Source organism: Chanodichthys erythropterus, chromosome 21 (assembly GCF_024489055.1).
Source record: "Chanodichthys erythropterus isolate Z2021 chromosome 21, ASM2448905v1, whole genome shotgun sequence".
In the NCBI taxonomy this organism is placed as follows: Eukaryota; Metazoa; Chordata; class Actinopteri; order Cypriniformes; family Xenocyprididae; genus Chanodichthys; species Chanodichthys erythropterus.
This window is the reverse complement of record NC_090241.1, coordinates 27,592,349-27,619,503: the sequence shown is the minus strand read 5'-3', so window position 1 is coordinate 27,619,503 and position 27,155 is coordinate 27,592,349. Positions and strand designations below refer to the sequence as shown.

The following is a 27,155-nucleotide window of genomic DNA, read 5'->3' as shown; positions in this document are numbered from 1 at the left end:
TCACAGGAAACTGTCTGCATTTTTTTAATGTTAAAAAACAAAAACAACACACAGTTTAATATGTTTTTGAAGCCATTTGGTTTACGAGGACACAGGAAGTGTGCTCATAAACCATGTTTATGTTGTAATACCCATCATTATACACATTTGTGTCCTCATAAACCATGTATACAAGAACACACACACACACACACACACACACACACACACACACACACACACACACACACACAGAAACGTATAACAGAAAGATGTTCTTTAATAAAAATACTTTTTTTTTTACAGTGGCTCTGTTGTCCATTTTTTGTAATTTTATGTTTGTAGCACATTTTGGCAAAGTACAAGCACACACATACCATACACGTACAGATATGCTTCAAAGCTGCTGAGGAAGAACACAGTGTCCAATGGATGACATGTGCCTGCTGTGGCTCTGACATCTGAAACATCCTCACCATCCCGAGCTTCCTAAAGACACCAGCACTTCGCTGAAAAAACACAAACAATACTCTGGTTTCGAGGACGATTGAAAACAAGACACAAATAAAGCACATAGAAAGAGTTTTAACAGCTCAATGGTCAGGATTTATGTATATTTTAAGTTCATCTTCTAATCTACTGTAACCATTCATTTAGACAAAATTGTGACTGATAACCTAATAAGTCAAAGTAGAACTCTAACAGTCTACATTTGGTGTTCATATTTATCCTATCTCTGTATCAGCCTACCTCTGATTTTTGTATAAACAAAGACCAACAACACCTGAACTATCAATGGATGGAGGAATCATGAACAGACAAGACAAGAGACACTTAACTTCAAAATAAAAGTACACCAATTAAGGAGACATGAAAACACAAAGACTAAAAAAACATCTTTAACAATTTCTTTCTTTTTTTGAAAAATGTTTGATTGTTTAGAAAAGCAATAGCACACTTCTCTTAATAAGTTGGTATCATTCATATTGCACGAACACTATGAGACACCAAGTTTTGGGTAGAAAAATTGGTAGTGCTTTTAAAAATATGAATGGTGGAATATCTCAAATCACCAATAAAAAATCATTGCCAGACTTTTTCACTCTCTCATCCCTCTCTTTCAGAGGGAACAAACCATGTAAACTGGATTAATGCTTAAAGAAACGGCTCCGTCTGAGGGATTCTGGAGAGCCGGCAGTACACGTAGCTCTGTCATGCGTGTCTGTTCCAGAATCTCTCCACTAACAAGCTCACTGAACAGTAGCAATCCTCCATCATTCAGTTCCAGCCCTTATCTCTCTCCTTCTCCCTCATTTGCCAAGCTCTGCTCAAACTCTGCTTGGTCTCTGTAACAAAGGCTGAGTGATGGAAACAATGAGAGTTAAATACACAGTCTCTTCAAAGTGAGTTGAGATGAAGGACAGTTGCTGGTAGCTATGTAATCAAATTGTTTCTGGGAAGTTATAGAGGTATATAGAGTTCTAGGTGTATGTTTCAATGCCTGAATCAACACATTTTACTTTGGAACATGATGCATTTATGAGCAAAAAAAAAAAAAAAGAAATCAGGACATGACTTTACTTTACAGGACATGACTTGCTATTTTTTCATCACAAAATCTCAGCACTAAATTACTGCATTTTAAAACAAATCACTTATGGATTGTGCACCAGAGTCAATTTTCATATCATGTTGGCATTAATCCTCACTTGTGAATAACTTTCTACTACATGATTTTAAATGGATTTTAAAGAGATCAAGGCAAGCAGATAAACTGAAAAGACAGAAATGACTCGGCATTTCATGACACTGGCATTTAAGTGTTGCATTTCTTCCCAATGTGACAACTATGACTCACTGCAATCTAGTAGAGGACAAACCTCAACACAACCTACTGATACTAATATTATGGATGTGGAAAATAACCTACAGTAGGTATATACTGACCTCCAGTGACGAGGAATGTGAATCCCTCTAAATCCCTATAGAATAATTTATTATCAGAACATTCATCACAGCTACTGTAGGTCACTGAACTATTAACTATTACTTTGCTAAAAACAATGTTGCTTAGCTATTTGCATTTTAGTTAACATTATTCAATAGCCTGCACAACCTAAGTGATGTGTTTTTAATACGTTAGAATCAATCATTGTCATTAAAAACTTTAGAGCTAACAATTTTTCATTTAAATTTCTTAATCAAGTTGTCCACCATTTTAACTTGCGTTAACATATACCCAGCTAAGAAAAAAATATGTTCTTAGAACATTTTCCTATTCATTTTATTTCTGACATTTGTGATTCAGACATTTCATTCAAAATATCCATTTTTCTTTTTTCTTTTTTTTTTATGTTTTAACATTTTTTCTTGCTTACGCAAACATTCCATCTAATCATTCCATTTTGCCAATTTCCCAATCACCCAATCACCTTGAATTCACCCTAGTTACATTTTTTTTAACAAAAATGTTAGACAAACATCCTAACTAAAAAAAATTCCATGAACGATGTATAAATGTTTTGTGCTAATGTTTTGAGAGCATTATTAAAGACCAGATAACTTAGAATGAACATTCTATTAAAGGGTTAGTTCACCCAAAGATGAAAATAATGTCATTAATTACTCATCCTCATGTTGTTCTACACCTGTAAGGCCTTCGTTTATCTTCGGAACACAAATTAAGTTATTTTTTATTAAATCCGATGGCTCAGTGAGGCCTCTATAGACAACAATGTCATTGAACTTCTCAAGATCCAGAAAGATTCTCAAAACATATTTAAAACAGTTCATGTGAGTCCAGTGGATCAATCTTAATATTATAAAGCAACAAGAAAACTTTTTGTGTGCCAAAAAAACCCAAAATAATGATTTTTCAATAATATCTAGCGATGGCCAATTTTTTAAAAACACTCTTGTTTCGAATCAGTGATTCGGATCGCTTGTCAAAATGCCAAACCATGTGACTTTGGCACACAAAAAGTTTTCTCGTCGCTTTATAATATTAAGATTGAACCACTGTACTCACATTAAATATGTTTTGAGTACCTTTCTGGATCTAGACGGGATCTCTTGGATTTTGAGTACCTTTCTGGATCTAGACAGCAATGTCATTGTCAAGTTCAATGACATTGCTGTCTAGAGGTCTCACTGAGCCATCGGATTTTATCAAAAATATCTTAATTTGTGTTCTTAATTTGTGTCTTATGGGTGTAAAACGACATGAGGGTGAGTAATAAATGACATTATTTTCATTTTTGGGTGAACTAACCCTTTAACGTTACTGAAAAAATGTTTGTTCATGACTTTGAACAGAATAATAGCCAAAGTTCTGAGAACGTTCCCTGTTAGTTTGGTATAGTCTTGAGGAATGGCAAGACTTTTGTACAATTTTTGTAAGATCATTAAAACTGCATTTATAATAATTATGCAAGAATTTTTAAATGTTGTTTAAAATAGTTTGTAATTTAATGTCAAAAACATTACTCTTTATTTACAATAAACAAATTATCACAAATAAATGTAGTAAAATGAAACTGATGGAACCGTATTTCAAGTAATCATATTGCTCTTATAATTTTTACTGGCAGTGTGGAGATAAAAATGGCTTGTTTCTGGAATCTTATTGCATTTCGTATGGATAGAACAGTGTTGCACTATAAAGTATGAGCAATAGCAGATGATTCAGTTGTTAAACAATTCCATGTGCTTTAAAAAAAGTATAAAAAAACCTGACAATCAACATAACAAAGCAAAAGATTTGCATTCATTTAAAAAGTGCAGAAATTTGCCCAGAAATTGCTAAAATCCCAAAGACAAGACACCAATTCGGCTGTGCACAAAAGCATAACCATTACAGAGGCACATAAAGAATGTGCATTGTCTTCGGCTGGACACACATTGGGATTCTCCAAATACAGCAGATCATCATCAGTGCATGCTCTTTGGTTCTCAAACTTCACAGGAATATATTGCCTTTGAATCCACAGGATGAAGGCAGCTCAGACTTCATTTGGGACTAGGGTCAGGTGGAAGAGCTGATTGTGCGGGTGGGGCCGGGGAGAGTGAGGAGTATGGCCGGGGCTGGTCTAGATTCACATAGGTGATTTGGAGGTTGATGTAATGCTCCCCCTCTAGGTTGGAGTGGATCTCTTGAATAGCTTGCACGAGCGTAGGGAAACCTGGTCTCTTCTCAGGCTCAGGATGCCAGCACTGCAATAGGACGGACCACCTACAATACAAAAGTATGACATACCTAAATATAGTATATGATAATTTATGTATTTAATTTATACTATATAGTATATAATAATTATATAATAAAGTACATAATCATTTCTAAATAATTTACTTTTTTATCAACATTTTTGACATTTTACTTTTAACATTAAGTCTTCTGGTGTTTATGGTTAATAATAACCTATTTATCATGCTTTCTCATTATTTAACTGTGATTGGGCGATTTTCTGAATGCTAAATGGGTGTTGTTGACATGTAAATGTGGGCGATTTTGTGGCTGTTTGACATTAAAAAGTTGCGATCGGTGAATCCCAATACATTTTTGATTCCGCATTAAATACCCCTTTAAAATGAATGTCAGGTAAATACACATAAAATCATACAGGGAATCAAAGCAGTATTGTGGCTGTGGCAGTCGACGGCCTTGCATCAGATATGCTGTAATGTCATAAGGGTCCACATCAGGATACGGACTGGCCCCTCTTGTCATCATCTCCCACATCAACACTCCAAAAGACCACTAGAGGGAATAAAATGCATAAATTTGTATGTATGTTATAAAAAGAATGTAGTGTCATACCATCTTGCTGAAATTCCTCTGTTTGATACATTTCCATAAAAATTATTATTTTTACCCTGATTCTGATGGAAGTGAGGCAATTATTTATGTGATTTTAAAACCAGGATTCTTGAAATGGTAAAACGATTTCCACGTTTAAACTTACCACATCTGATTTGGTGGTGAATTTCTGAGTCTGTAGACTTTCTAAAGCCATCCATTTGACTGGCAGCTTTGCTTTCTTGCTGTCCTGGATGCTGTAGTATTCCTTATCATAGACATCACGTGCCATGCCAAAGTCAGCCACCTTCACTGTAAATGACTCATCCAGCCTAGGGAAAGCAGTTTCATTATATTCGTTAGCAATTTATTTGTCCGTACTCATTGTACTTTGGTAGAATAACAAAAAAGGCTGTTGATTACAATTTGGTGTGTATAATATATATATATATATATATATATATATATATATATATATATATATATATATATATATATATATATATATACTAGGTACATTATGATATTAAGGTAATTAAGGTTGCCTGTTACTTACATGCAGTTGCGTGCAGCAAGGTCTCTGTGCACAAATTTCTTGTTTGCAAGATACTCCATTCCTTTGGCAACTTGAAGCCCAAAGCCAATCAGGTCCTTCACTGTAGGACTCTGAACATGAAGGATATATTTGTATGGGGCAACATTTTTTAGTACAACATTTTAGTAAGGTGACCTGATTTTATAAAGATTAAAATGCTTCTGGATAACCATCCTTGTTTGTTCTGGAGGGACATTCTGATCGACCAATCAGACATAACAGTCGACGAGACTGCAGTTTAACCATAATTTTATGAATCGCTGAGAATACTTTTTGTGCGCAAAAACATAACAAAAATATCGACTTTATTCAACAATCTCTTCTTTTTCTTGTCATTATCCTTACACAGTTGACAGGGAAGGCTTCCGTGTTTGCGTCTGAATACCGGCTCAGTATTGGCTGACGCTGTACACGTGAGCAGCACGATGCATGCGTGTGATGCTGTCGCAGGAGCCGGCCAATAATGAGTCGCCATTCTGATATAGAACCTGGAAGCTCTGGACATAAACATCATATGAGAATGACACAGAAGAGAAGATATTGTTATAAATATCGTATTAATAAAATCACTATTTTTGTTTTGTTTTTGCACACAAAAAGTATTCTTGTCGCTTCATAAAATTAAGGTTGAACTACTGCAGTCACGTCGACTGTTTTAACAGGACCTTGAAAGTGTTATATTGCGGTCTTTGGACGAGTCATTTACCTCTTGGATTTTATCAAAAATATCTCAATTTGTGTTCCGAAGATGGAAAGAAATTTTCATTTTTGTGTGAACTAACCCTTTAATATATGGTATGTTGTTCCAGACATTGACTTGTATAAAATTAATGTGCTTACCCTCTGTCCAGAGCGGATGAAATGCCGGAGGTCTCCATGTTTCATGTATGGCAGGATCACCAGGGGAAGTCCATCACTGGGAAGCACAATGCCCAGAAGAGATAGGACATGGGGATGGTGGAAGGCCTTCATAAAGATTCCTTCTCTTAAAAACTGCTCCACCTCCTCCAGATCAGTGATCCCTTTCAAAAAAGAATATGAAATGCATATTTACGGTTGTCTTTTTCATAAAGGCTAGGCATGTTAAAGGTGCCCTAGAACTTCTTTTTTAAAATATGTAATATGTCTAAGGTGTCCCATGAATGTGTCTGTGAAGTTTCAGCTCAAAATACCCCATAGATTTTTTTTAATTAATTTTTTTAACTGCCTATTTTGGGGCATCATTAACTATGCACCGATATATAGGTTGCGGCCCCTTTAAATCTTTACAAGATGTCCGTCATGCATGCTGCTTGCATACATCGGATCATGTGAGTATAGTATTTATTTGGATGTTTACATTTGATTCTGAATGAGTTTGATAGTGCTCCATGGCTAAAGCTAACATTACACACTGTTGGAGAGATTCATAAAGAATGAAGTTTTGTTTATGAATTATACAGACTGCAAGTTTTAAAAATGAAAATAGCGACGGCTCTTGTCTCCATGAATACAGTAAGAAACAATGGTAACTTTAACCACATTCAACAGTACATTAGCAACATTCTCACGAAACATTTAGAAAGACAATTTACAAATATCACTAAAAATATCATGATAGCATGGATCATGACAGTTATTATTGCTCCATCTGCCATTTATGAAGTTGCATGACGAACATTATGAATGTGTGAGCTTTTATGCAATGTATTATAGAGTTGCAAGATTGGGGACGGGGAGCGCAAGCATTTAAAGGGGATGAGCGCTAAATCTGCGAATATTTAATTATGCCCCAAAATAGGCAGTTAAAAAATTGAATAATAAAAAATCTATGGGTTATTTTGAGCTGAAACTTCACAGATACATTCAGGGGACACCTTAGACTTGTGACATCTTGTGAAAAAGAATTCTAGGGCACCTTTAAAGTTACTTTTTAATAACACTAATACTTCAATAACACTGTTAAATGTAATCTTTATCCTGTATATTATAATATTGTGATGCCTGAGTTCACTTTTAAAATTTAAAATGATAGATTTTACTGGCTTATTTTTAATTTTTAGATTATTCAGTTATTGGCCTCAACATAAAATAAAATAATTAAAATTAAAAATTAAATTAAATGTTAATAATTAAAATAATTGTTTAAATTAAAATAATTATCAGCTTATTGTTTCAGCCACATTTTTAATATTGGTGCACCTCTATTTAAAAGTGTTAATATACTTACTATTGAGTGACTTAACAGCACAGTGAGTCTCTTTTTCATCACTATCAGTAAGATATCCATGATACACCGTTCCAAAATGACCTGAGGAAGATTTGAGATGAGTATTAAGATTTGAGATGAGTATGTGCTATTAAATGAGAAAGATGGAAATGTACTAAAACCAGATGGATTGCTATTGCCCTAAAAAAAAAAAAAGTACCTTTGCCAATGATTTGGTCATGCTGGATTTTGACCTTCTTGGGTGAGATCAAAACATTCTTCACCTCTTCCAGCAGATCTGGCCGGAGAGCAGACATAGAGATTGTCGGAGATTGTATCAAAGGAGCTGCTGCAGAGTCCATCGAGCCAGCATACGGAAGACTGGTGAACGTTGAGCTCGAGCCTTGGAATGGAGGAACTGTCATACCTACAGGACACACAATTTATGTTCACTGAAGAATGAACACTCTTTACAAAGATGCAAGGTACCAAGTAGGGCTTTATAGGGATAGTTCACCCAAAAATGAAAATTCTGTCATTAATTAAATTATAGGTAAATTTTATTGTCTGTCTCATTGTTTTCACAGGCTGTCTCACCGCTTCTGTAGTCACCATCAGGAGATCTGTCATAATTCTCCACCGCCAAGTGAGATGAACGCATGGATAGTCGAACCTGAGCAAGTGCAGCTGCCAACCAAACAATTTTTTTTTTTTTTACATTCATATTCACCAAATTTGACATAAATTTTTCATATAGTAAAGGACTGTTGTTGGGACCAGAAAGTTACTGAGGGCACTTACATTTTTTTCTCTTGCGCTCATGTGCCATGGCTACATAGGCCAGAACTGCCCCCAAGCAAACTGCAGCTATGATGCCCAGCACCATGGCCAAAATAAAATTGCTCTCTGTAGTAACTACCACACCAATGTCAAATTCTTCTCCATTCACAAACACCTGGGAAAACAAAGTGGAATAGTAGTGCATCATGAATGAAATGTAGAGCCATCTTAAATTTATCAAAGCTGAATTCATTCGATTACAGACTCTGACCTTGACTGGCGCCCCCTGGCTAGGGATTGTGAGATTTTTGGGGATCCGGCAAGTGATCTCATTGTCCAGAACTGTAGCCTTGCAATCCACTCCATTAATTGTCATGATGATTTCCATGCAACTGGACACCAGGGTCAGTTTTTTGTGCTGGAATAAAGACAAGAATGTGATTAGATTATAATACCACAAATTTGGAAGTCTAATAATTTGATTGATATCATAAATTACGACTTAGAACCAGCATTCATTTTTACGATTTTAGTCATAATTTTAATTTAGTAAATCATTTGTTGTGTTGTTTTCATTTCATGTCAGTCAATTTTAGTTATTTTGGCTGGACGATGAATAGATGAAGATCTTTTTTTTTTTTTTTAATATTATTACAAAATACATTTTAAAATATACTAAAATAGAAAACAGTTATCTTAAATGGTAATAATTTGAGACAATATTACAGTTTTTACTGTATTTTCATCAAAAATAAAGCATATTATATGTATATAAAATTCATATTATATATAAATATTAAAAACATATTTTTAAAATCAATATTTAACAAAAACTTTAATGAATATTTAACGAATACATGGCTTAGTCAGATCATATACTTTTTAGTTAAAGGTCTGGCTATGTGAGACTATATAACCACATATATAATATATGCAACCACTGACGCACATGCAATGAGACTTTGTCCTGCATTGAGCTGAGCTCAAGCACATGGCCCTCTGTTTCAAATGGGATGGGTTCCCCGTTAGCATGGCAGGTAAATGTCTGAGACAGGAGTTCCTTGGCTCCATCCAAATCCACAGAGAGGATTCCTGTTGACTCCTCACATTCTGGGATTATACACTCCATCTGGGTGGGATTCCTTTGACCAACACACACCTAAAAAGGTACATTATCCAATAAGTGGCAACATATTCACTATTATTAAACATGGCTCTTCAAAACACAATTGAGTCCTACGGTTTGCACTGGTTCTGTATTCTTGTTGACTTTGTAGTTAATGACAGCCTGGGGAAGAGAGTCTAGATGCTGCCCAGTGATGGTAATTTTTGATCCTCTTCATTGAAGCAACACCCCAAAAAATACATAGTGGACAATTTAATGATCTTTTACATCATTTACTGTTAAAGACCCCATTAAATTGACTGAAACTGAATGTTTGACTGACCTTCTAAAACCACAGTCGGGCTTCACACCCGTCACTTCAGGATTCACCATGTAGCTAAATGTTTTTGTAGCTAAAATAGTTGATTCATCAATTACAATCTTCACATCTACTTCTGAAGTTTCCTCAACACCTTCAGATCTGCAAATAATAGAAGTTCCATTGCTGGATATGCTGTGGAGAAACAACAAGAGGAAAATACTCAAAAAGCAGTAGTTAGAAATGAAGTACTTGCATCCCTGTTATATTTCTAATCCATGACTTATAACTGTTGAACTGTGAATTTCGTAACCTGGCGCAATAACCTTTCAACAGGGCAAATTCTGTCTCCAAGGCTGACCGTTCTGTTTCCACCAGCATCCAGATGTTTTCCTGACAGGGTGACCAGGATTCCCCCCAACTTAGGTCCAAAACTTGGATTGATATCTGTGATTTCTGGGGTCTGATGGAAGATATGAGGTATGATAGAATTTTACCAATTTAAAGAGCAAAATCCTACATGATTACTTAACATAATTAAGTGGAGTATTTAAAGATTGAGAATGTTTTGGTCATTACCACAAAACTGAAGCCTTGTATGCTAGCCTTTCCAGAAATGAAATATCCACTTTCCACTCTTTTTTCATTCACTTCCATTGTTATATTAACACTTTGCTCCAGACCTGACTCTTCACCATCAACCCGACACACCAGCCTGAGAGAAGAATGAAAAATAACATTCATGAATTGACTGTACACATAAAATAACATATAAATAACAGATGGAAAACTTAAAAAACGTACCAACTGAAATAAAATATGTTTAAGTTGTGGTACTAAAATAACTAAAACTAAAAGTAAAATAAAAGAAATTGAAGCTAAATAGAAATATTTTTATAAAAACTAATAAAATTGACTTGCATAATAAAATAACTAAAATAAACTACTAAAATTATTTTAAATTAAATTAATTAATTGAAAATATAACCATAAAAGCTCATTCAAAATATTAATACTATAATAGTATAGTAAATAATACTAAAATAACATTGATAAAGCACATATGCATGTGTGTTGGGATAAAATTAAATGTTTTAGTCCATGTTTATCAGTGTTGGGGTCATCAATATGAGTGACAAAAAAGGTTATCCGTAAACTGAGTATTGGCTATTTAAAAAAAACAAAAAAGATATGATTTGATACACCCCTACCATAGTTTCCTGTTTCAGTAGAAAGAAAAAAATGTATTTGTCAAACCTTATTGTGTGAAAGCTAAAATGTGTGTGTTGCTTACTGGGAGCTACTGCTTTTCTCTGGTATAATAGTGCAGCTGTTGTTTCCCACTTTAACCTGGTGAGAGGTTTGAGTGATAGCAGGTCGGGAAGCTGATCGGAAGTTCCAGCCGCAGAGAGTGAGTTCACTCTTACCATTTGAGGGCACTGTGCTGGGGAAAAACTGAAAAGCAAGAGTGCAAAAAAAAAGTTTTAGGGTTTGTGCATAAAGTTCTTTTTTCAACTATGTGACAATAAACAGAAGGACTGAAATATTATGTTATTTGGATCAGTCCTATACTTAAAATAAAACATGACTGTACAACATGTCTATTTGGTTTTTAATTAAACAAATACAATATCAGTCAATAAAATATTATATTATATTTATGCTCCATGAACTTAAAGGGGTACTTCACCCCTGGAAAGATGAAAGTGTATTTAAAATTGGTCATTTATGTAGTAGAAATGTGAAATTATTTTTGAATTTGGAGCTTTCTAGACTGAGAAAAGGCAGAAAATGTATATGTGGATGAAAGACAACAATTCCCAGAATGCACTTGTTTTGCTGCCCTTGTTACATACCGTTATAGAAAACATAAAAAACGCAGAATATGTAGTCTCCATTTCAAGCACGAGGACTACGAACCAAATATCTTTGCAATGAAGAGAACCATTCTGAAGGACACTGCGATACCGTCGATATTCACTTTCCCAGAGGACGAACAGCCTGGCCTGATCTATGTCCGTGAGTAACCTCAAACGCGCATATGTATGGGCGTGGTGAAAAAATGCAGAACTACTTGCTATTACTGGCTGTAGTTTTAAGCCTCTGGCCAAAAAAGCCTCCGATGACGCAAAATGATGATTTTTGCGTCATTGGAGGCTTTTTTACAGAATAAAAATGCATAAATCTCTCATCTCGGGCTGATATGAAGGGGGAAAGCACGCTAATTCGAAAATACTAGTGGTATTCTACTAATACAAAGCTTAATGCTACATCCTGAAGTAACCCTTTAAAGATCTTTTTAACTAAACACTTTTGCTTAAATGCCTATGTGCACTTCATTTCAAAAGTTTGGGGTTTATAAGATTTTTAAATGTTTTTGAAAGAAGTCTCTTATGCCTACAAAGGCTGCATTTATTTGATTAAAAATACAGTAAAAACAGTAATATTGTGAAATTTTATTACAATTTAAAATAACATTTTTTACTTTTAATTTATTCCTGTGATGGCAAAGGTGAATTTTCAGAAGTCATTACTCCAGTGTTCAATGTCACATGATCCTTCAGAAATCTGATTTGCTGCTTAAGTTTTTCACTATTATTTAATGAATAGAAAGTTCGGTAACACTTTACAATACGGTTCATTAGTTAACATTAGTTACCACCATGAGTTAACATGAACTGCACTTCTACAGCATTTATTAATCTCTGTGAATGTTAATTTCAACATTTACTAATACATTATTAAAATCAAGAGTTGTATTTGTTAGCATTAGTTAATGCACTGTGAACTAACATGAACAAACTATGAACAGCTGGATTTTTATTAACTAACATTAACAAAGATTAACAAATACAGTAACAAATGTATTGCTCATGGTTAGTTCATGTTAGTTAATACATTAACTAATGTTAACAAATGAACCGTATTGTTAAGTGTCACCGAATAGTTCAAAAGTAGAAATCAAGCAGAAATATTTTGTAATATATTAAGTCTTCATTGTAACTTTTGGTCAATTTAATGCATCCTTAATTAACAAAAGCATCAATTTCTATCAAAAGTTTAAAAAAATCTTACTGACTCTAACATTTTGAAAAGTACTACAGTATATGAAGTTAATTATTTTCATTTCAATTCTTTGGAGAGCAAAGGAACAGCCAACAAATGCCCAGCATACATCTTAGCATCTAACTGTCCAATATAGCTTTGATTTAACATTTTCCAACACTGCATAATTTTCCAACCACCATTTGTGTTATTTTAGTTTTGATGATTTTACTATTCTAAAATGTGGTATATAGTACAAAATGAAGGTTCTTTTTCACTCAAATGACTTCACAGCCAAAGCTGGCATTCCATCCGGTGTGAGACAAAACCTACAAGTACTGTGGTTGTTAACACAGCCCTACCCTGATATGACTACAATGATATTATCATTACACACTCACCGTATATAATGAGGAATGCAAACTTAAATACAGGCCAATTATTGTCATACTCCGCTGGCAATGTGTTACCTGGGTGATAACAGGAGGGCAGGAGTTTCTACTCCACTGATCTTCACACTTTTGGGAACAGACTCCATCACACCAGCTACATCCCATAAACTTGGGCGCCGCTAAACAGTCTGAACAGTTGATGAAATGGGCACAGCCTGGACCTCTGGGTGACACAGTTATCAGCTGTACATAGGATGAAGAGGGACAGATTTGACATTGAATGGATGTAAACGCAGAAAAATGCACTTCAGTCGCTTTCAGTGCACTTTCAGAATGGCTGATTTGAACTGTACAGAAAAACATGCATACCTTGTTTCCAACAACAAAGAGCAGAGACTCAGAAGAATGAACGGCAGCTATTCGTGACACACTCTGCATGTCTTCCACAAGAGAGTAGTTGGCAAACACTACAGGGACTGATCTGCTCAGAATGACCTGAAAAGTAAACTATTTTTTTTATGTCTTTTGTATGTACACATTTACTAAAAGGAAACTTAGTCGCAGCCACACAAATATGAAATATGCTTAACATTTGTCCTTATATGGGTAAAAAATTCTTTCATAGTAACCATCCATTATATGGAGCCAATGAAAGCCTGGCCTATGATCAGATTGGCCACTGATTAAAGGGAAAGTTATGAACTTTAACATTTTTAATATCTGTTAAGGATTCAGAGTGAAAAAAAACTCAGACATCTTGTTATTGTAGATACTTATGGTGGCTAAGTTGAAAGATTGGGGTCTGAAACCCACCTAAAAAGGCTTTAGAAACACCTATGTCAGCTCCACATTAAAATTTAAGTAAATTTCAGTAAGATGCAAAACATTTTTCTCAGTATTTGAAAAGGAAAAAAAATAGTAATGCACTATTAACCTGCAAGAGTCTTCCGTGATCCGTGCCGATGTGTGCCACAGTCTTGGTCTCAATGGTGGTGACCAGAATAGAAGTGAAAAGCACATCGTTCATACGTCCATTGAAGAAGTCCCCTCTGTAGAAAGGCTTTGCCACCATGGTGGGGAGAGTGTTGCAAGTAAAATCATCTGGATTCTAGACAAAATAGAACAAAATGAATAAATATACTTTGGGACTGCAAAAAATGTTTTTTTTTTTTTTATGTAATATTGCTAGCAAAATCTAAGTAAAAGTCAGAGCATACACAGAAAATGTCAATTTCACAAAATTAAAATGGCAAAATCAGCAATTACAAGAAAAGTAATTCTTTGGGTTTGTAGATTTCATGGAATTTAATATGTAAACTTTGTTTAACAATTTTTTTTGTGTGTGTTAAAATTAATTAAAATTGTCTGTAACAAAATCTACTCAATTTTGTCGTTAAGGATTAAGGATTTTGTTGTTAAGGAATGAATCCAACGTGATGGAAATGAGTTGTTTTCAATTGACAAGCATTTCTTTGCTTAGTTTTGTGTTAATATGAACAAAGAAGGCTAAATAAGGCAGCTGTAACCCTACTGAGCACTGCTATTGAATGGTTTATGTTTACGAGGCCTGGCTTTACTGGATTCCTGCTGACAATGTGGAGGCTGAAGATGATGACGATCTGACAATGCTATTTTTAGCTAATTCTTTGACAAAGGTAAGGAAAATAATTTAATTTATTTCTTAAAACTGTTGTTAATTGTCCAGGTTGTGTGTTATTACCACCAACAAAGTAGGAAATCGTGTTTTAGACCGATAAATTGCTAAAGCAGATAAGCTAAAAATGATTAGTCTATCACTGCCATTTAACAGTGTATGCTGTTTCCAGTGCTCACGTGCACTGCTCCCTTGCCCTTATAATTATCATTTCAACATTTTGTTTAACTCTTACAACAAACTATGAACATAGATTCATTTGGTTGCACAGTATAATTAGGTATTAGAGTCACAAAAATGAAAAAAATTGCAGTTAACCATCTTGAAATATACTTGTGTGTTTTTTTTCTCTCGTGTTTTTTAATAGGTGCAATGTAATGAAATGGCGGAGTAAAACCTGCAGATTGCAACAAGGGGTGATCTTTTACATTATAGACTACAACACCGGTCATCTGTACCTGGAAAATCAGTGCCTTGTCTGCATTTGTATTGCCCAATTTTCTGATAAATAAAGAGTTCTTAATCTTTGATGTCTGTCTGTTATTTATACTTAAAAATCTGATTTAATTAATTAAAATACATTAATTTAAATAATCCATTTAATATTATTAATAATATTCACTTAATGTTGTATGTCAAAATAATTTCATTAAGTAGTATTTATTAATATAGCTTTGTTTTGTCCAATGAACTCAATATTTTTGTTTATATTTGACTTAATTTTTTGTGTGCTATTTGCAGTTTTACATGGCACACTTTTAAGGAGCTCATTTGATTAATTTGGACTCAATTCTTATTTGTTAAATTTGAATTAATAATATTGCTTGTAATCTGTTGCCAAAATTTTTTTTTTGAGTAGACATAGGGTATTATTTTTTACAGTGTATCCCCTGGTTTTAAAGATAAGGCTAAAGATTAGTCCCACTAAAATGCATAATTTTGACATACCTTAAAATATGTCAGTGGCATTGCTTTGTCTCAAGATGCACACCAGTATTGTTATTTCTAAGGCACATTTATAAAAGCTACTTAAATGTCAAAAATGCCTAATCCTGGCTTAATCTAAGCCCTTTCTGTAAAAGCCACATCTATATGCCGGTATGTAAAGCTCAGCTATATTTTAATTTCATTGACACTTTTTATTTTCCATTTCCTGTGCCATTTTTGTTATAATTTTTTACTGACTTCAAAAGAGGGTCATTGTGACAGAAAAATATGCATCAACCAGAAACCAGTGAAAAGGAAGCAACAACTTGCAAACGGAAGGCTCCAGACAGCATCTGGCAGTAATAAATTATTTCCTGCCCATAAAGCTTGAACCCTTGTACCAAATTAGGATTTTGTGGGATATGTGCAGGCTGTCAGTGGTAACACTTTGTCTAGTCAGGATTTTAACATTTTTGTGCCTTGTAGAAATGAATGAACTTAGGAACAGATGTTGTCATTTATGTTGACTTTCCTGCTCCTATGGAACACAAAAGGAGAAATGTTTTCCATATTTCAAAAAGGATGTAAAAACACCTTAGTACAGTATCATTAAAGTGGTTCATACATGCAAGATATTACAATTCTTCTGAAATAATGAGAGAAATTGTAGTTGTTATTCACTGAGAATCTTTACCTCCATCAAGAAGGGAAATTCATATTTCATGAGAGAAGTAACTATGCTGGATTTGTTGAAAATAATTATCATGTACTTTCGAAACTGACTGATCCAGTTCTCAAGTCTGGCAATCCAGTGGTTATCAACTCATTCTTCAGAATTTCTCTTTGGGAAGGTGAATAAATAAGGAAGTATTCTGTTTTTTTTTCAGTATCATCATTCATAATAACTTAGTATGTATGAAAAAAAATGCATGTTATACATTATTTGTTATACACACTATAACTAATTAATGGATTAAAATAATCTGTAAAATATAATGGAATTGCAAGAAGCCAAAAAATTGAAATATTAAAAATGAAAAAACAAAAACAATGTATGTGAGATGTACATGGTGGAATGTCCAGAAATTTACAACGGACATGTTAAAATGCATGCGCAATCTTAGAAAAACTATAACTACAGGACATTTGCATTGTAAATCTTGATTTATTTCAGCCAATCCTCTTGTTATCTCTGTTTCTATTGGTTAAAAACAAACTGTTGACGACACTACTGAATATCTTGCCACTACATACTTTCTTTGATTTATCAGCACTGGCTCAACGCCTGATTAAGATCCTGAGGATAGAGCTAAATTCAGCACAAACTTTTGCCACAGAAAGTTCAGTCTACTAGTAGTAAGGTATTGAATGACGTATTAGTTCATGTATGAGCATGTGGTAGCTGGTATCTACAAAACAGAAAGTGACTTCATGGATTCAACACAGCAACAGAGTCTTTCAATCCACACTAGATAAGAGTGCCTGATAAAATCTGACTCTCACAGACATCCCTGAGCAAGTGCAGCTCCACATTTGACCTGAAATCAAATGCTTGTCTGAGTCATTTCCTGAAAGTGGCTTTACTAACCATCAAATATTTTATGGTCCGCTCCTTTTAAGGTTCAGGTTGTGTAATGTAAACTAGACCAATTACATAAACTCTTTGACTAAACACAAGATGGGGACAAGTCTTGAGGTACATGTAGAAACATAAAATGGCAGTAGACAAATTTAAATGACTCATTCACCTTTTCGGTTAGGCAAAATAATCATTCATATTGACGAATTAATGCTAAGGTGATCCGAATGGTTGCTAGGGAATTACTAGGTGGCTGCTAGGGTGTTCTGAAGGTTGCTATGGCATTGTGAGCCAATTGCTATCATATTTTGGGCATTGCCAGCTGGTTACTAGGGCATTGCTAAGCGAATACTAGGGTGTTCTGGGAATTTGCAATTTGCTAAGGTAATCTGGGTGGTTGCTATGGCATTGCTACATGTTGTTAGGTTTATCTGGGTGGTTGCTATTGCATTGCTAGGTGATTGCTAGGATGTTCTGGGGATTGCTGTAACATCGTTAGGATGTTTTGCAAAGTTAATAGGTGTTTCTAATTGTTATGGTGTTTGGGGGGTTGCCAGGGCAATGGCATTCATAGGCAGTTTCTAGGGGGCTCTGGGTGGTTGTTAGAGCATTGCTAGCTGGTGTTGTTAGGGATTTGCTAAGTTGTTCTGGGTAGTTGCAAGGACTTACAACTGGCCTTGAAAAATTTCACCCAGAGACCTAAAAAGGGGGGTTCTGAGGAGCAGAATCGAGAAACAGTGACTTGTTTATAATCAAGACCAATGTAACCTAATGTCAATAGTCAAGATACTGCAATGTGAAATACAAACTAACCTCATGTGGGCACATTTCACAGGACTGGAAATGGCACAATCCCCGTAAGAGTCGCTCCGTCCCATTTGAACAGCAGGACACTACCCCCTTATCTATGGCAATGTTCACGTAGTCCATTGGAAATGCGCACAGGGCAGACTGGCTGATAGGATTCCCCATTTTATCTGTTACAGCAAACACTCCGAACAGAATTGGGCTTTCCATCTTCATCCCTAGCTCATCAGCCAGCTCCTTCCCTGCTGTACTGAAGTGAGCGGCTTGAACCGAGTTGTACACAACATCCTTAAAGCTCCTTCTCCTGCGTTTGGGCTCATGGCGGCATTCCAAAACGATTTCCCTGTACATCCAAACCTCGCTGTCCATGATCGGCAGCCGCCCAAGATGGGTCTGCAACCTGGCGTTTGGTTTCATTGGGCTCTCCCGCTGTACAGATAAGAAATACACATAATCTGCAGTGGAGAACGTATAGATGTAGTCAATGGTAAATGTATCCTGGAATTTGGGAAGAACCGTCAGATCCTTCACTTGGCTTTCAAAACCATTTTCTGTGGCAAGTAGGCGACGAATGGAAAGAGAGTGCTTGCCGAAAGTCCCAGCAATGGTGGTATTGATGGTAGCTGCTGTAAAGAAGTACGTTGAAAAACCAACTTCGACCACACTGACCTTTGTTCCCAGAGGACTAGCAACACAGTCAGGACAATCTGAGGGCGAGTTGGCTTTTTCATTGAAAAAACATTCAGGGTCAGACAGTTTTTGGCCTTTATTAAGTTCAAGGATGTTACAGACTCCATACTGGGTGCTCCCACAGATGTACAGGAAGTCAAGATGATCCTGAGGCTCTAAAACAAGAACTTGGTTATCTGTGTCCAGTGAAGTTCCTGGTTCACTCTCAATTTCACAGTGACAAGTCTGACAGTCCGGACTGCCAACTGGGCCAGTTCTTAATTCCCATAGTTTAGTGAGATTCTCGTCCAAGGCTTCAACAACATTTTGAGAGGCTACATAAACTTCAGCAAAATTTTCATTAACAACTATGTTCTGTATGGCTTTTGTAGTTTGGAAAAAAGAGACAGAGTAGGCAACAGAAAAGTTTATGTTCATTTGTGGGATCGCAGGGCATGTTTTTAGGGCACAGGTCAAATGTATCTGCAACCAGACACACTTTAACAAGGTCCTGGGGCTGATGAACATTTCCACAGTCCTATGTAGCCTGAGGCAAAAGGGATGTCACTGCTGTTACTAACACATGATGAAATAACCAGGACCTTTGAATGGAAAAAATGACAAAAATAGATGAAAATGAGATTAACATACACTGTAAAAGGCTTTCTTCATTATGTCAGAACAACATTCATTCCATCAATTTACATCCTGACAGTAACTTGGCAATAAGACTGCTAAATGCAGCTCTCACTAAACTGATCAACATATTCATAGACTGTTACTTGGCATTTTGATTATATTTATAATATATTGCAAAATACTCCCTTACTCTATTATGCATGTATTATTGCTCATTACACAAATCATTTTTGACATACTTTACATTTAAAATGTATTGATGCTTCAAGGTTTTGTTTCAAATATTGTGGGCTCAATTTTGTAGAATGTGCACTCTAAAAAATGCTGGGTTAAAAACAACCCAAGTTGGGTTGAAAATGGACAAACCCAACGATTGGGTTGTTTTAACCCAGCAGTTGGGTTAAATGTTTGCCCAACCTGCTGGGTAGTTTTACTTAACTCAACTATTGTTTAAAAATTACAGTATTGCTTACTTAAAATGAACCCAAAATATCTTGAAAATTAACATTTATTAATATGATTAATAAATGAACATTTTAATTTCATTTTAGATTAATTTTAAGTCAGCCATATAGTCATTTTCAAACAATAGTTGGGTTAAATAAAACTATCCAGCAGGTTGGGCAAACATTTAACCCAACAGTTGGGTTAAAACAACCTAATCGCTGTGTTTGTCCATTTTCAACCCAACTTGGGTTGTTTTTAACCCAGCATTTTTTACAGTGTGTATAGTGTAAAAAAGAGAAGAAAAATCATACAAATATGTAGCCTACAACAGTTTTCACCATTTAGCCTACCATAGTTAAATTGTGGTAACGTGATATTACACTCTAAAAAATGCTGGGTTAAAAACAACCCAAGTTGGGTTGAAAATGGACAAAACCAGCGATTGGGTTGTTTTAACCCAGTGGTTGGGTTAAATGTTTGCCCAACCTGCTGGGTAGTTTTATTTAAACCAACTATTATTTAAAAATTGCTATATGGCTAGCTTAAAATGAACCCAAAATAGTTGTGAAATTAAAAAACAGATGCAAAACAACCCAATTGCTGCGTTTGTCCATTTTCAACCCAACTTTTGTTGTTCCCTTTCGATACTTCACTCGTACTGCGTATGGGGAAAGGTCTCCCTTTTTCCCCGCTGCTGAAGCCTTTTTCAATAACGCAGTGTAACTGCACCGTCATTGGTTCACTCATAGACAAGTTGTTGAACCAATGGCGGCGCGGCATAGCTGCGCGGCCTATGGCGACAAAGCGCGCGAATATTCCCGCCGAAATGGGCGGGGTATAGGGCTATATAAGCAGGCGTTTCGCCATAGGATTTCAGTGTTTTCTCCTTCAGCGACGACATCTACTTCTCTTCGCTGATCTCCGCCTGAAGCCGAAGAAGCTCGCCGCCTTCTGCTCTCGCCGCCGTCTGAAGAGGCTCCCGCAGCGGACTCGCCTGGACTCGCCGGTGGAAGAAAGCGCCGGCGCCCTCGCGGACTGCAGCTTCTAGCGCCGTCGCCGAGCCGCCGCCTCCGCTTCCCCGCTTCCGGCCGCTTCCTGTGCGTCCCCTGCCGCCATCCGGCGCGCCGCCTGAGAGCTTCATCCGCGGCTTAAACGCCGCTCTAAAAGAGCGATTTCCAGCGGTTTTCACCGCTTTAAGAGCTTCCGCGGCCCTCGCCGCTCTAAAAGAGCCACCCAATTGCCGTTTTCACGGCAGCGGCGTCTCACGATGCCCCGCCACTCATGTGGTACTTGCAGGGCCCCCCTGCACGACGACGATGGACACAGCGAGTGTGTCGCTTGCCTGGGCAAGCCCCACGCAGACGGCGCGCTCGCTGGAGACTCATGCCCGCACTGCGAGTGTATGAGTCTCGCTTCCCTGCGCTCGCGGGTCGCCTTCTTCACTGAGGGCGATCTCGCCGCTCGCGCCCTCCCGTCTCCTTCCTCCCGCGGTCCGGCGAGGAAAAGACAGCGGGGTAGAGCGACTCAGCGCCAGGAGCTGAGCGAGCTCACGCCGGCCCAGCCCCCGCGTGCCTCGCCCTCTCCTCCCAGGGAACTCTCTCCAGTTCTGTTCTCTCGCCCTGAGCAGCGTCCCTCCGCAGAAGCGAGTGACCTCGTCTCATTCGGGGGAACAGACGACGAACAAGACGACTCCATGTCTCTTGCGGCTTCCGAAGCGGAAGGATGGGCTGGCGAGCCGGAAGACCCCGCTCCACCGCCTCCCTTGGAACCCATCGAGCATGGCCAGGGCATGGATGCCGAGCTCTTCCGCATCCTGTCTAGAGCCGTTGAAGAGCTGGACCTCGAGTGGGCCCCTCCAGAGGAGCCGTCTCGCAGCCGCCTGGACGAATGGTTTCTGCCAGGCCGCCGCCAAGCACCTCGCCAGCGTTCAGCGCCCTTCTTTCCTGAGGTCCACGAAGAGCTGACGAAGTCGTGGCGCGCTCCTTACTCTGCCCGCCTCCACACTACGCACCGCTCCGCCCTCACCGCCGTCGACGGCGCCGAGGAGAAGGGATACGAGCGCTTGCCACCCCTAGATGAAGCGGTGGCTGCTCACCTCTGTCCTCCCGCGGCTGTGGGTTGGAAGACGAAGAGGGCCCTTCCTTCCAAGCCCTGTCGGACCACCTCTACTCTGGCTGGACGGGCTTACACCTCGGCGGGCCAAGCTGCCTCTGCGCTCCACACCATGGCCATATTTCAAGCATTCCAGGCCAAACTCCTCCGCTCTCTGGATGAGTTTGGAATCGACGCGCCAGCCTTCAAAGATCTCCGCAGCGCCACGGATCTTGCCCTGCGAGCTACGAAGGCTACGGCCCAGGCCATCGGTCGTTCCATGGCCAGCCTGGTCGTGTTGGAGCGCCACCTGTGGCTCAACCTAACGGAGATCAAAGACCTAGACAAGACGGCCTTCTTAGACGCCCCGGTCTCGCCTTCTGGTCTCTTCGGGCCTGCAGTGGATGGCTTCACTGAGCGCTTTACTGCCGCGCAGAAATCGTCTCAGGCTATGAGGCATTTCTTGCCTAAGCGCTCCAGCTCCGCTTCTGCGTCTAGCCGCCCCAGGACTGCGCCGGCTCAGCAGAACAAACCAGCCCCACCTGCAACACAGGCAGCGCCGCCCCAGGAGCATCGCCAGCGCTCGCGCCCTGCGAAGCGCCCTCCCTTCCCGAGGCGCCAGGGACCCCGGCCCAGGATTGTGCTGGACCCGGTGCCTCCGAAGTCGTCCTGATTCGTCGGACAGGAAGAGGATGGGGGACCGTCCCGTTACGACCGGACCACCCCAAAAGCTCCCACGGGTAATTTCCCCTCCGCCTCGTTTATTTCCGGGCGTGGGAAACATACTCCAAGTGACAGCTGGGCCCACACCTGTTGCGCCCACTCTAAACGCCGTTTTCACGGCGGACAAATTTTTACCTCATCACAAAAAGAGCAAATTTCCTCTTCCACCCCCTCGCGGTGTACGACCCTCTCAACGGCGGTCTGTCACCCAACATTATTCAACCCCTAGCCACTCGGGCCGAGGCCTGGCAGGCCATCCCCGATGTGTCAGAATGGGTCATGGGGATCGTAAACCAGGGCTACTCGCTCCAGTTTGCACGACGGCCCCCTCGCTTCGCCGGGGTGCTTCAAACATCGGTCAATCCGGACGACGCTCATGTCCTCCGGGCCGAAGTCATGTCGTTGCTGGAAAAAGGAGCTGTGGAAATGGTTCCTCCGTCAGAGAGCGAGACAGGCTTTTACAGCCGCTACTTTCTGGTCCCCAAAAAGGATGGCGGTCTCAGACCCATCCTAGACCTCAGGCTTTTGAATCACTCCCTCATGAGACGGAAGTTCAAAATGCTGACGCTGAAGCAGATCCTCGCGCACATTTGCCCCGAGGACTGGTTCTGCTCGCTGGACCTGAAGGATGCGTATTTTCACATCCAGATAGCCCCCGTCACAGACGATTCTTGAGATTCGCATACGAAGGGGTGGCATACCAATATACGGTCCTGCCCTTCGGGCTGTCTCTGGCTCCCCGCACTTTCACCAAGTGCATGGACGCGGCGCTTTCCCCTCTGAGACAGATGGGAATCCGGGTTCTGAATTACCTCGACGACTGGCTCATCTTAGCCCGTTCGCGAGACGAGCTGGAACGCCACAGATCCGTGCTCCTCAGCCATCTACAATGCCTGGGTCTCAGGGTCAACTTAGCCAAGAGCTCGCTATGCCCCACTCAACGAATTTCGTTTCTGGGAGCAGTTTTCGACTCGGTCCGTATGACGGCAGTAGTCTCGCCAGAGCGCGCCCTGGCAATTCAGCAGCTCACGGCATCTGTCACGAACAAAGCCTATCTCCCTCTGAAGTTTTTCCAGAGGCTGCTAGGGCTGATGGCTTCCGCCTCCCCGGTGCTGCAGCTAGGCCTTCTTCGGATGCGGCCTCTTCAGTACTGGTTGAAGTTCCGGGTTCCTCCCAGCGCATGGCGGCACGGCCGCCTATGTCTCAAGGTCAATCGGGCCTGTCTTCTAGCCCTGAAACCTTGGATGGATCCAGTATGGTTCCAACGCGGAGTCCCCTTACAGGCGGTCTCACGGAGGACGGTGCTCTCAACAGACGCCTCCAACTTGGGCTGGGGCGCTGTGTGCGAGGGCAGACCGGGCCTTCGGCTCGTGGAGCCACGAGGAAAGCCATCTACACATCAACTGTCTAGAGATGCTAGCAGTGATGAAAGCCCTTCAGTTCTTTCAGGCTTACTTGACGGGACGTCATGTTCTAGTTCGGTCAGACAGTATGACGGTGGTGTCATACCTGAACCACCAAGGCGGTCTTTCGTCCAGCCGCTTATGCGCTCTGGCGAAACGACTGCTGGAATGGGCTCTTCCGAGGCTTCAGTCGCTCAGAGCGACTCATGTTCCTGGCAGGAACAATCTGGGTGCGGACATGTTGTCACGGAGCAACATCCCCTCCGACGAGTGGATGCTCCACCCCCAAGTGGTCCTCACGATCTGGGAGTTCTTCGGGAAGGCAGAGGTAGACCTCTTCGCCTCAGAAGACAACTCTCATTGCCCAACATTTTTCTCGAAGGAAGTAGATGCTCTGGCCCACACATGGCCCAGCACGCTCCTTTATGCTTTCCCTCCGATCGCACTGATCCCCCAGGTCATCAGGCGTATCAGAGAAGACCAGCACAGAGTCCTTCTGGTGGCCCCCGCTCTGGAGGAACCAGGTTTGGTCCTCAGAGCTATTCAGGCTCTCTCTAAGAGCCCCCGTGGCCGATTCCCCTGAGACGGGACCTCCTCTCTCAGGCAAACAGAACAATCTGGCACCCACAGCCGCAGCTCTGGGCTCTGCACCTCTGGTCCCTCGATGGGAGCCGACTAGCCTCCCCGAGGACGTCCTAAATACCATTTCTCAGGCTAGAGCCCCATCTACGAGGCGCCTCTACGACCAGAAGTGGTCAGTCTTTGTTGATTGGTGTTCAACACGCAACATAGACCCTGTGGAGAGTGACGTATCTTCCATACTGTCTTTCCTCCAAGAACGCTTGGAAATGGGGCGCTCCCCTTCCACGCTTAAGGTTTACGTAGCAGCCATTGCAGCGTTCCACGCTCCTATTGCTGGCCAATCGGTGGGACGAAACGGGCTCGTGATCCGTTTTTTGAGAGGTGCTAGGCGTTTGAATCCTCCTCGCCCTCTCACTATTCCCTCCTGGGACCTCTCGTTGGTCCTCAGGGCCTTGAAAGGAGCCCCATTTGAACCAATGGGTTCAGCCGACCTCAGGCCCCTAACACTAAAAACCGCTCTGCTACTAGCACTAGCATCGGTAAAGCGTGTTGGCGATTTGCAGGCCCTCTCTGTGAACCCTGCATGCCTCGAATTCGGGCCTGGTGACTCTAAGGTCGTTCTGAAACCTAGGCATGGCTACGTCCCCTAAAGTGCTCTCAACTCCGTTTAGAGCTCAGGTCATCTCGCTCTCTGCTCTTCCTCCCTCGGCGGACGAACCAGAGCTGCAGCTACTCTGCCCAGTCAGGGCATTGAGGACCTACATAGACCGATCACAGTCTTTCAGACTGTCGGATCAGCTCTTTGTTTGTTTTGGCGGCCGCACCAAAGGGTCTCCGGTCTCGAAACAACGCATTTCCCGTTGGATAGTGGATGCTATTAACCTGTGCTACTCCTCACTGGGCACTAATTGCCCCATAGGAGTCAGGGCCCACTCCACTAGAGGAATGGCTTCCTCGTGGGCTTGGTCCAACGGAGTTTCCATCCAAGACATCTGTGAGGCGGCCGGCTGGTCTTCGCCGTCCACCTTTGTCAGGTTCTATCACCTCGATGTCCCGACCTTACAAGCTCGGGTCCTGTCGGTGTGATTAGCGGCTTCCAACAGGTCCCGCTTCACGCCACCATAGGAAGTATCTTCCTTCAGTGTAACCATGGGTTCGGTTAGGCTTTGCCTCCGCTTGTCCTTTTTGCCCCCCTCTGGGTGGCCAAATGCAAGCTATATCGTTCCCAGCCGTGGCACGGCGTGGTTGAATTCGTTCCCCATACGCAGTACGAGTGAAGTATCGAAAGGGGATCGTACTCGGTTACTAACGTAACCTCGGTTCCCTGAGATACGGAACGAGTACTGCGTCACTTGCCGTGCCACGAGGCTGCGGCTCAGGGTCGTCGCTTCAGTCGATTGACACTGAAATCCTATGGCGAAACGCCTGCTTATATAGCCCTATACCCCGCCCATTTCGGCGGGAATATTCGCGCGCTTTGTCGCCATAGGCCGCGCAGCTATGCCGCGCCGCCATTGGTTCAACAACTTGTCTATGAGTGAACCAATGACGGTGCAGTTACACTGCGTTATTGAAAAAGGCTTCAGCAGCGGGGAAAAAGGGAGACCTTTCCCCATACGCAGTACTCGTTCCGTATCTCAGGGAACCGAGGTTACGTTAGTAACCGAGTACGTTTTTTACCCAGAGTGTAGAAACCACTGTTTTCAAACAATAAATAATACAGCTTGAAGGCGGTCCCATATTTGATTTTTTGTTTACTTTTTTGGCGGAAACTATATAGTGGTTACCATGGTAGAATTTTGCAAGTGAGCTTATGAATTAGACGGAAAATGGCTGAATAATTACGCAAGATATAGCTTTAAGTGAATGATTTTCTCTGTAATGTAGGATATTGGAACGTGCATAACCCCCTGTAAACTAATTTCCTACTGACTAAAAATAATTCATATACTTCGCGAGCAGTTTTAAACAGTCGATAAATAAACATGTCAGAGCGTGAACAGCTGTGATTTCCGAATTTAGTAACGGAGTTGTCTATATAGGCTATTACAAAGGAACTAAAATGTGACGTGTGCCACGAGAATGTTACAAAAAGTCTGAGCACTAAAAGGAGAAAAAGTAAAAAGTGTGTGAATTTACCTGAGGCTCACCTGTGGCCTTTTACCTCTTTCTCTGAAGTCTAATGAAGAGCGAACGCGCGCGCTCAAACGTCAAACTCCATTACAAAAACACCAGAGAAAACAACAAAAGTGAGTGTAGCTACTTGATAAATTGTACCTACCTGAAAAAACTCCCACAAGTTTAACTTGTTTCTTCGTAGCTATGGGAAGGTATCGACTTCTTGTATTAGCATGAGACAGAGAATACGGTCAATCCCACAGAACACGCCTGAACACCTCATAAGGAAGTGATGTTGCACAATACTCTCTAAAC

The 27,155-nt window shown here is 40.3% G+C and overlaps 1 protein-coding gene across 3 annotated transcripts; it reads right to left on the bottom strand.

Moving 5' to 3' along the window:
* Positions 1-2,257: 2,257 nt before the first annotated feature.
* mst1ra (macrophage stimulating 1 receptor a) lies at positions 2,258-27,155 on the bottom strand. 3 transcript variants are annotated; one of them, XM_067374195.1, is made up of 21 exons: positions 27,004-27,155; positions 18,175-19,439; positions 14,136-14,309; positions 13,571-13,708; positions 13,280-13,444; positions 11,059-11,219; positions 10,344-10,479; positions 10,091-10,227; positions 9,789-9,959; positions 9,581-9,677; positions 9,290-9,499; positions 8,612-8,758; positions 8,362-8,515; positions 8,158-8,247; positions 7,781-7,987; positions 7,582-7,662; positions 6,213-6,394; positions 5,334-5,443; positions 4,944-5,109; positions 4,602-4,738; positions 2,258-4,210 (listed from the first exon to the last, which is right to left on the bottom strand). In XM_067374195.1, exons 2-21 carry the CDS (start codon positions 19,363-19,365, stop codon positions 3,988-3,990), a joined length of 4,077 nt encoding a protein of 1,358 aa, XP_067230296.1. In that variant the 5' UTR covers positions 19,366-19,439; positions 27,004-27,155; the 3' UTR covers positions 2,258-3,987. The 3 variants fall into 3 exon arrangements, with proteins under 3 accessions (XP_067230296.1, XP_067230298.1, XP_067230297.1); XM_067374197.1 differs by having other exon boundaries at positions 13,571-13,696; XM_067374196.1 differs by lacking the exon at positions 27,004-27,155 and adding an exon at positions 26,862-26,976.

Excerpts from the sequence above, each read along its gene's own strand:
- mst1ra (XM_067374195.1), bottom strand. The coding sequence starts at position 19,365 with ATGTTCATCAGCCCCAGGACCTTGTTAAAGTGTGTCTGGTTGCAGATA. Across the intron at positions 11,220-13,279 it reads GCCCTCCTGTTATCACCCAG|TTTTTCCCCAGCACAGTGCC; the intron begins GTAACACATTGC and ends CTTGCTTTTCAG. Across the intron at positions 10,228-10,343 it reads TACAAGGCTTCAGTTTTGTG|ACCCCAGAAATCACAGATAT; the intron begins GTAATGACCAAA and ends ATCTTCCATCAG.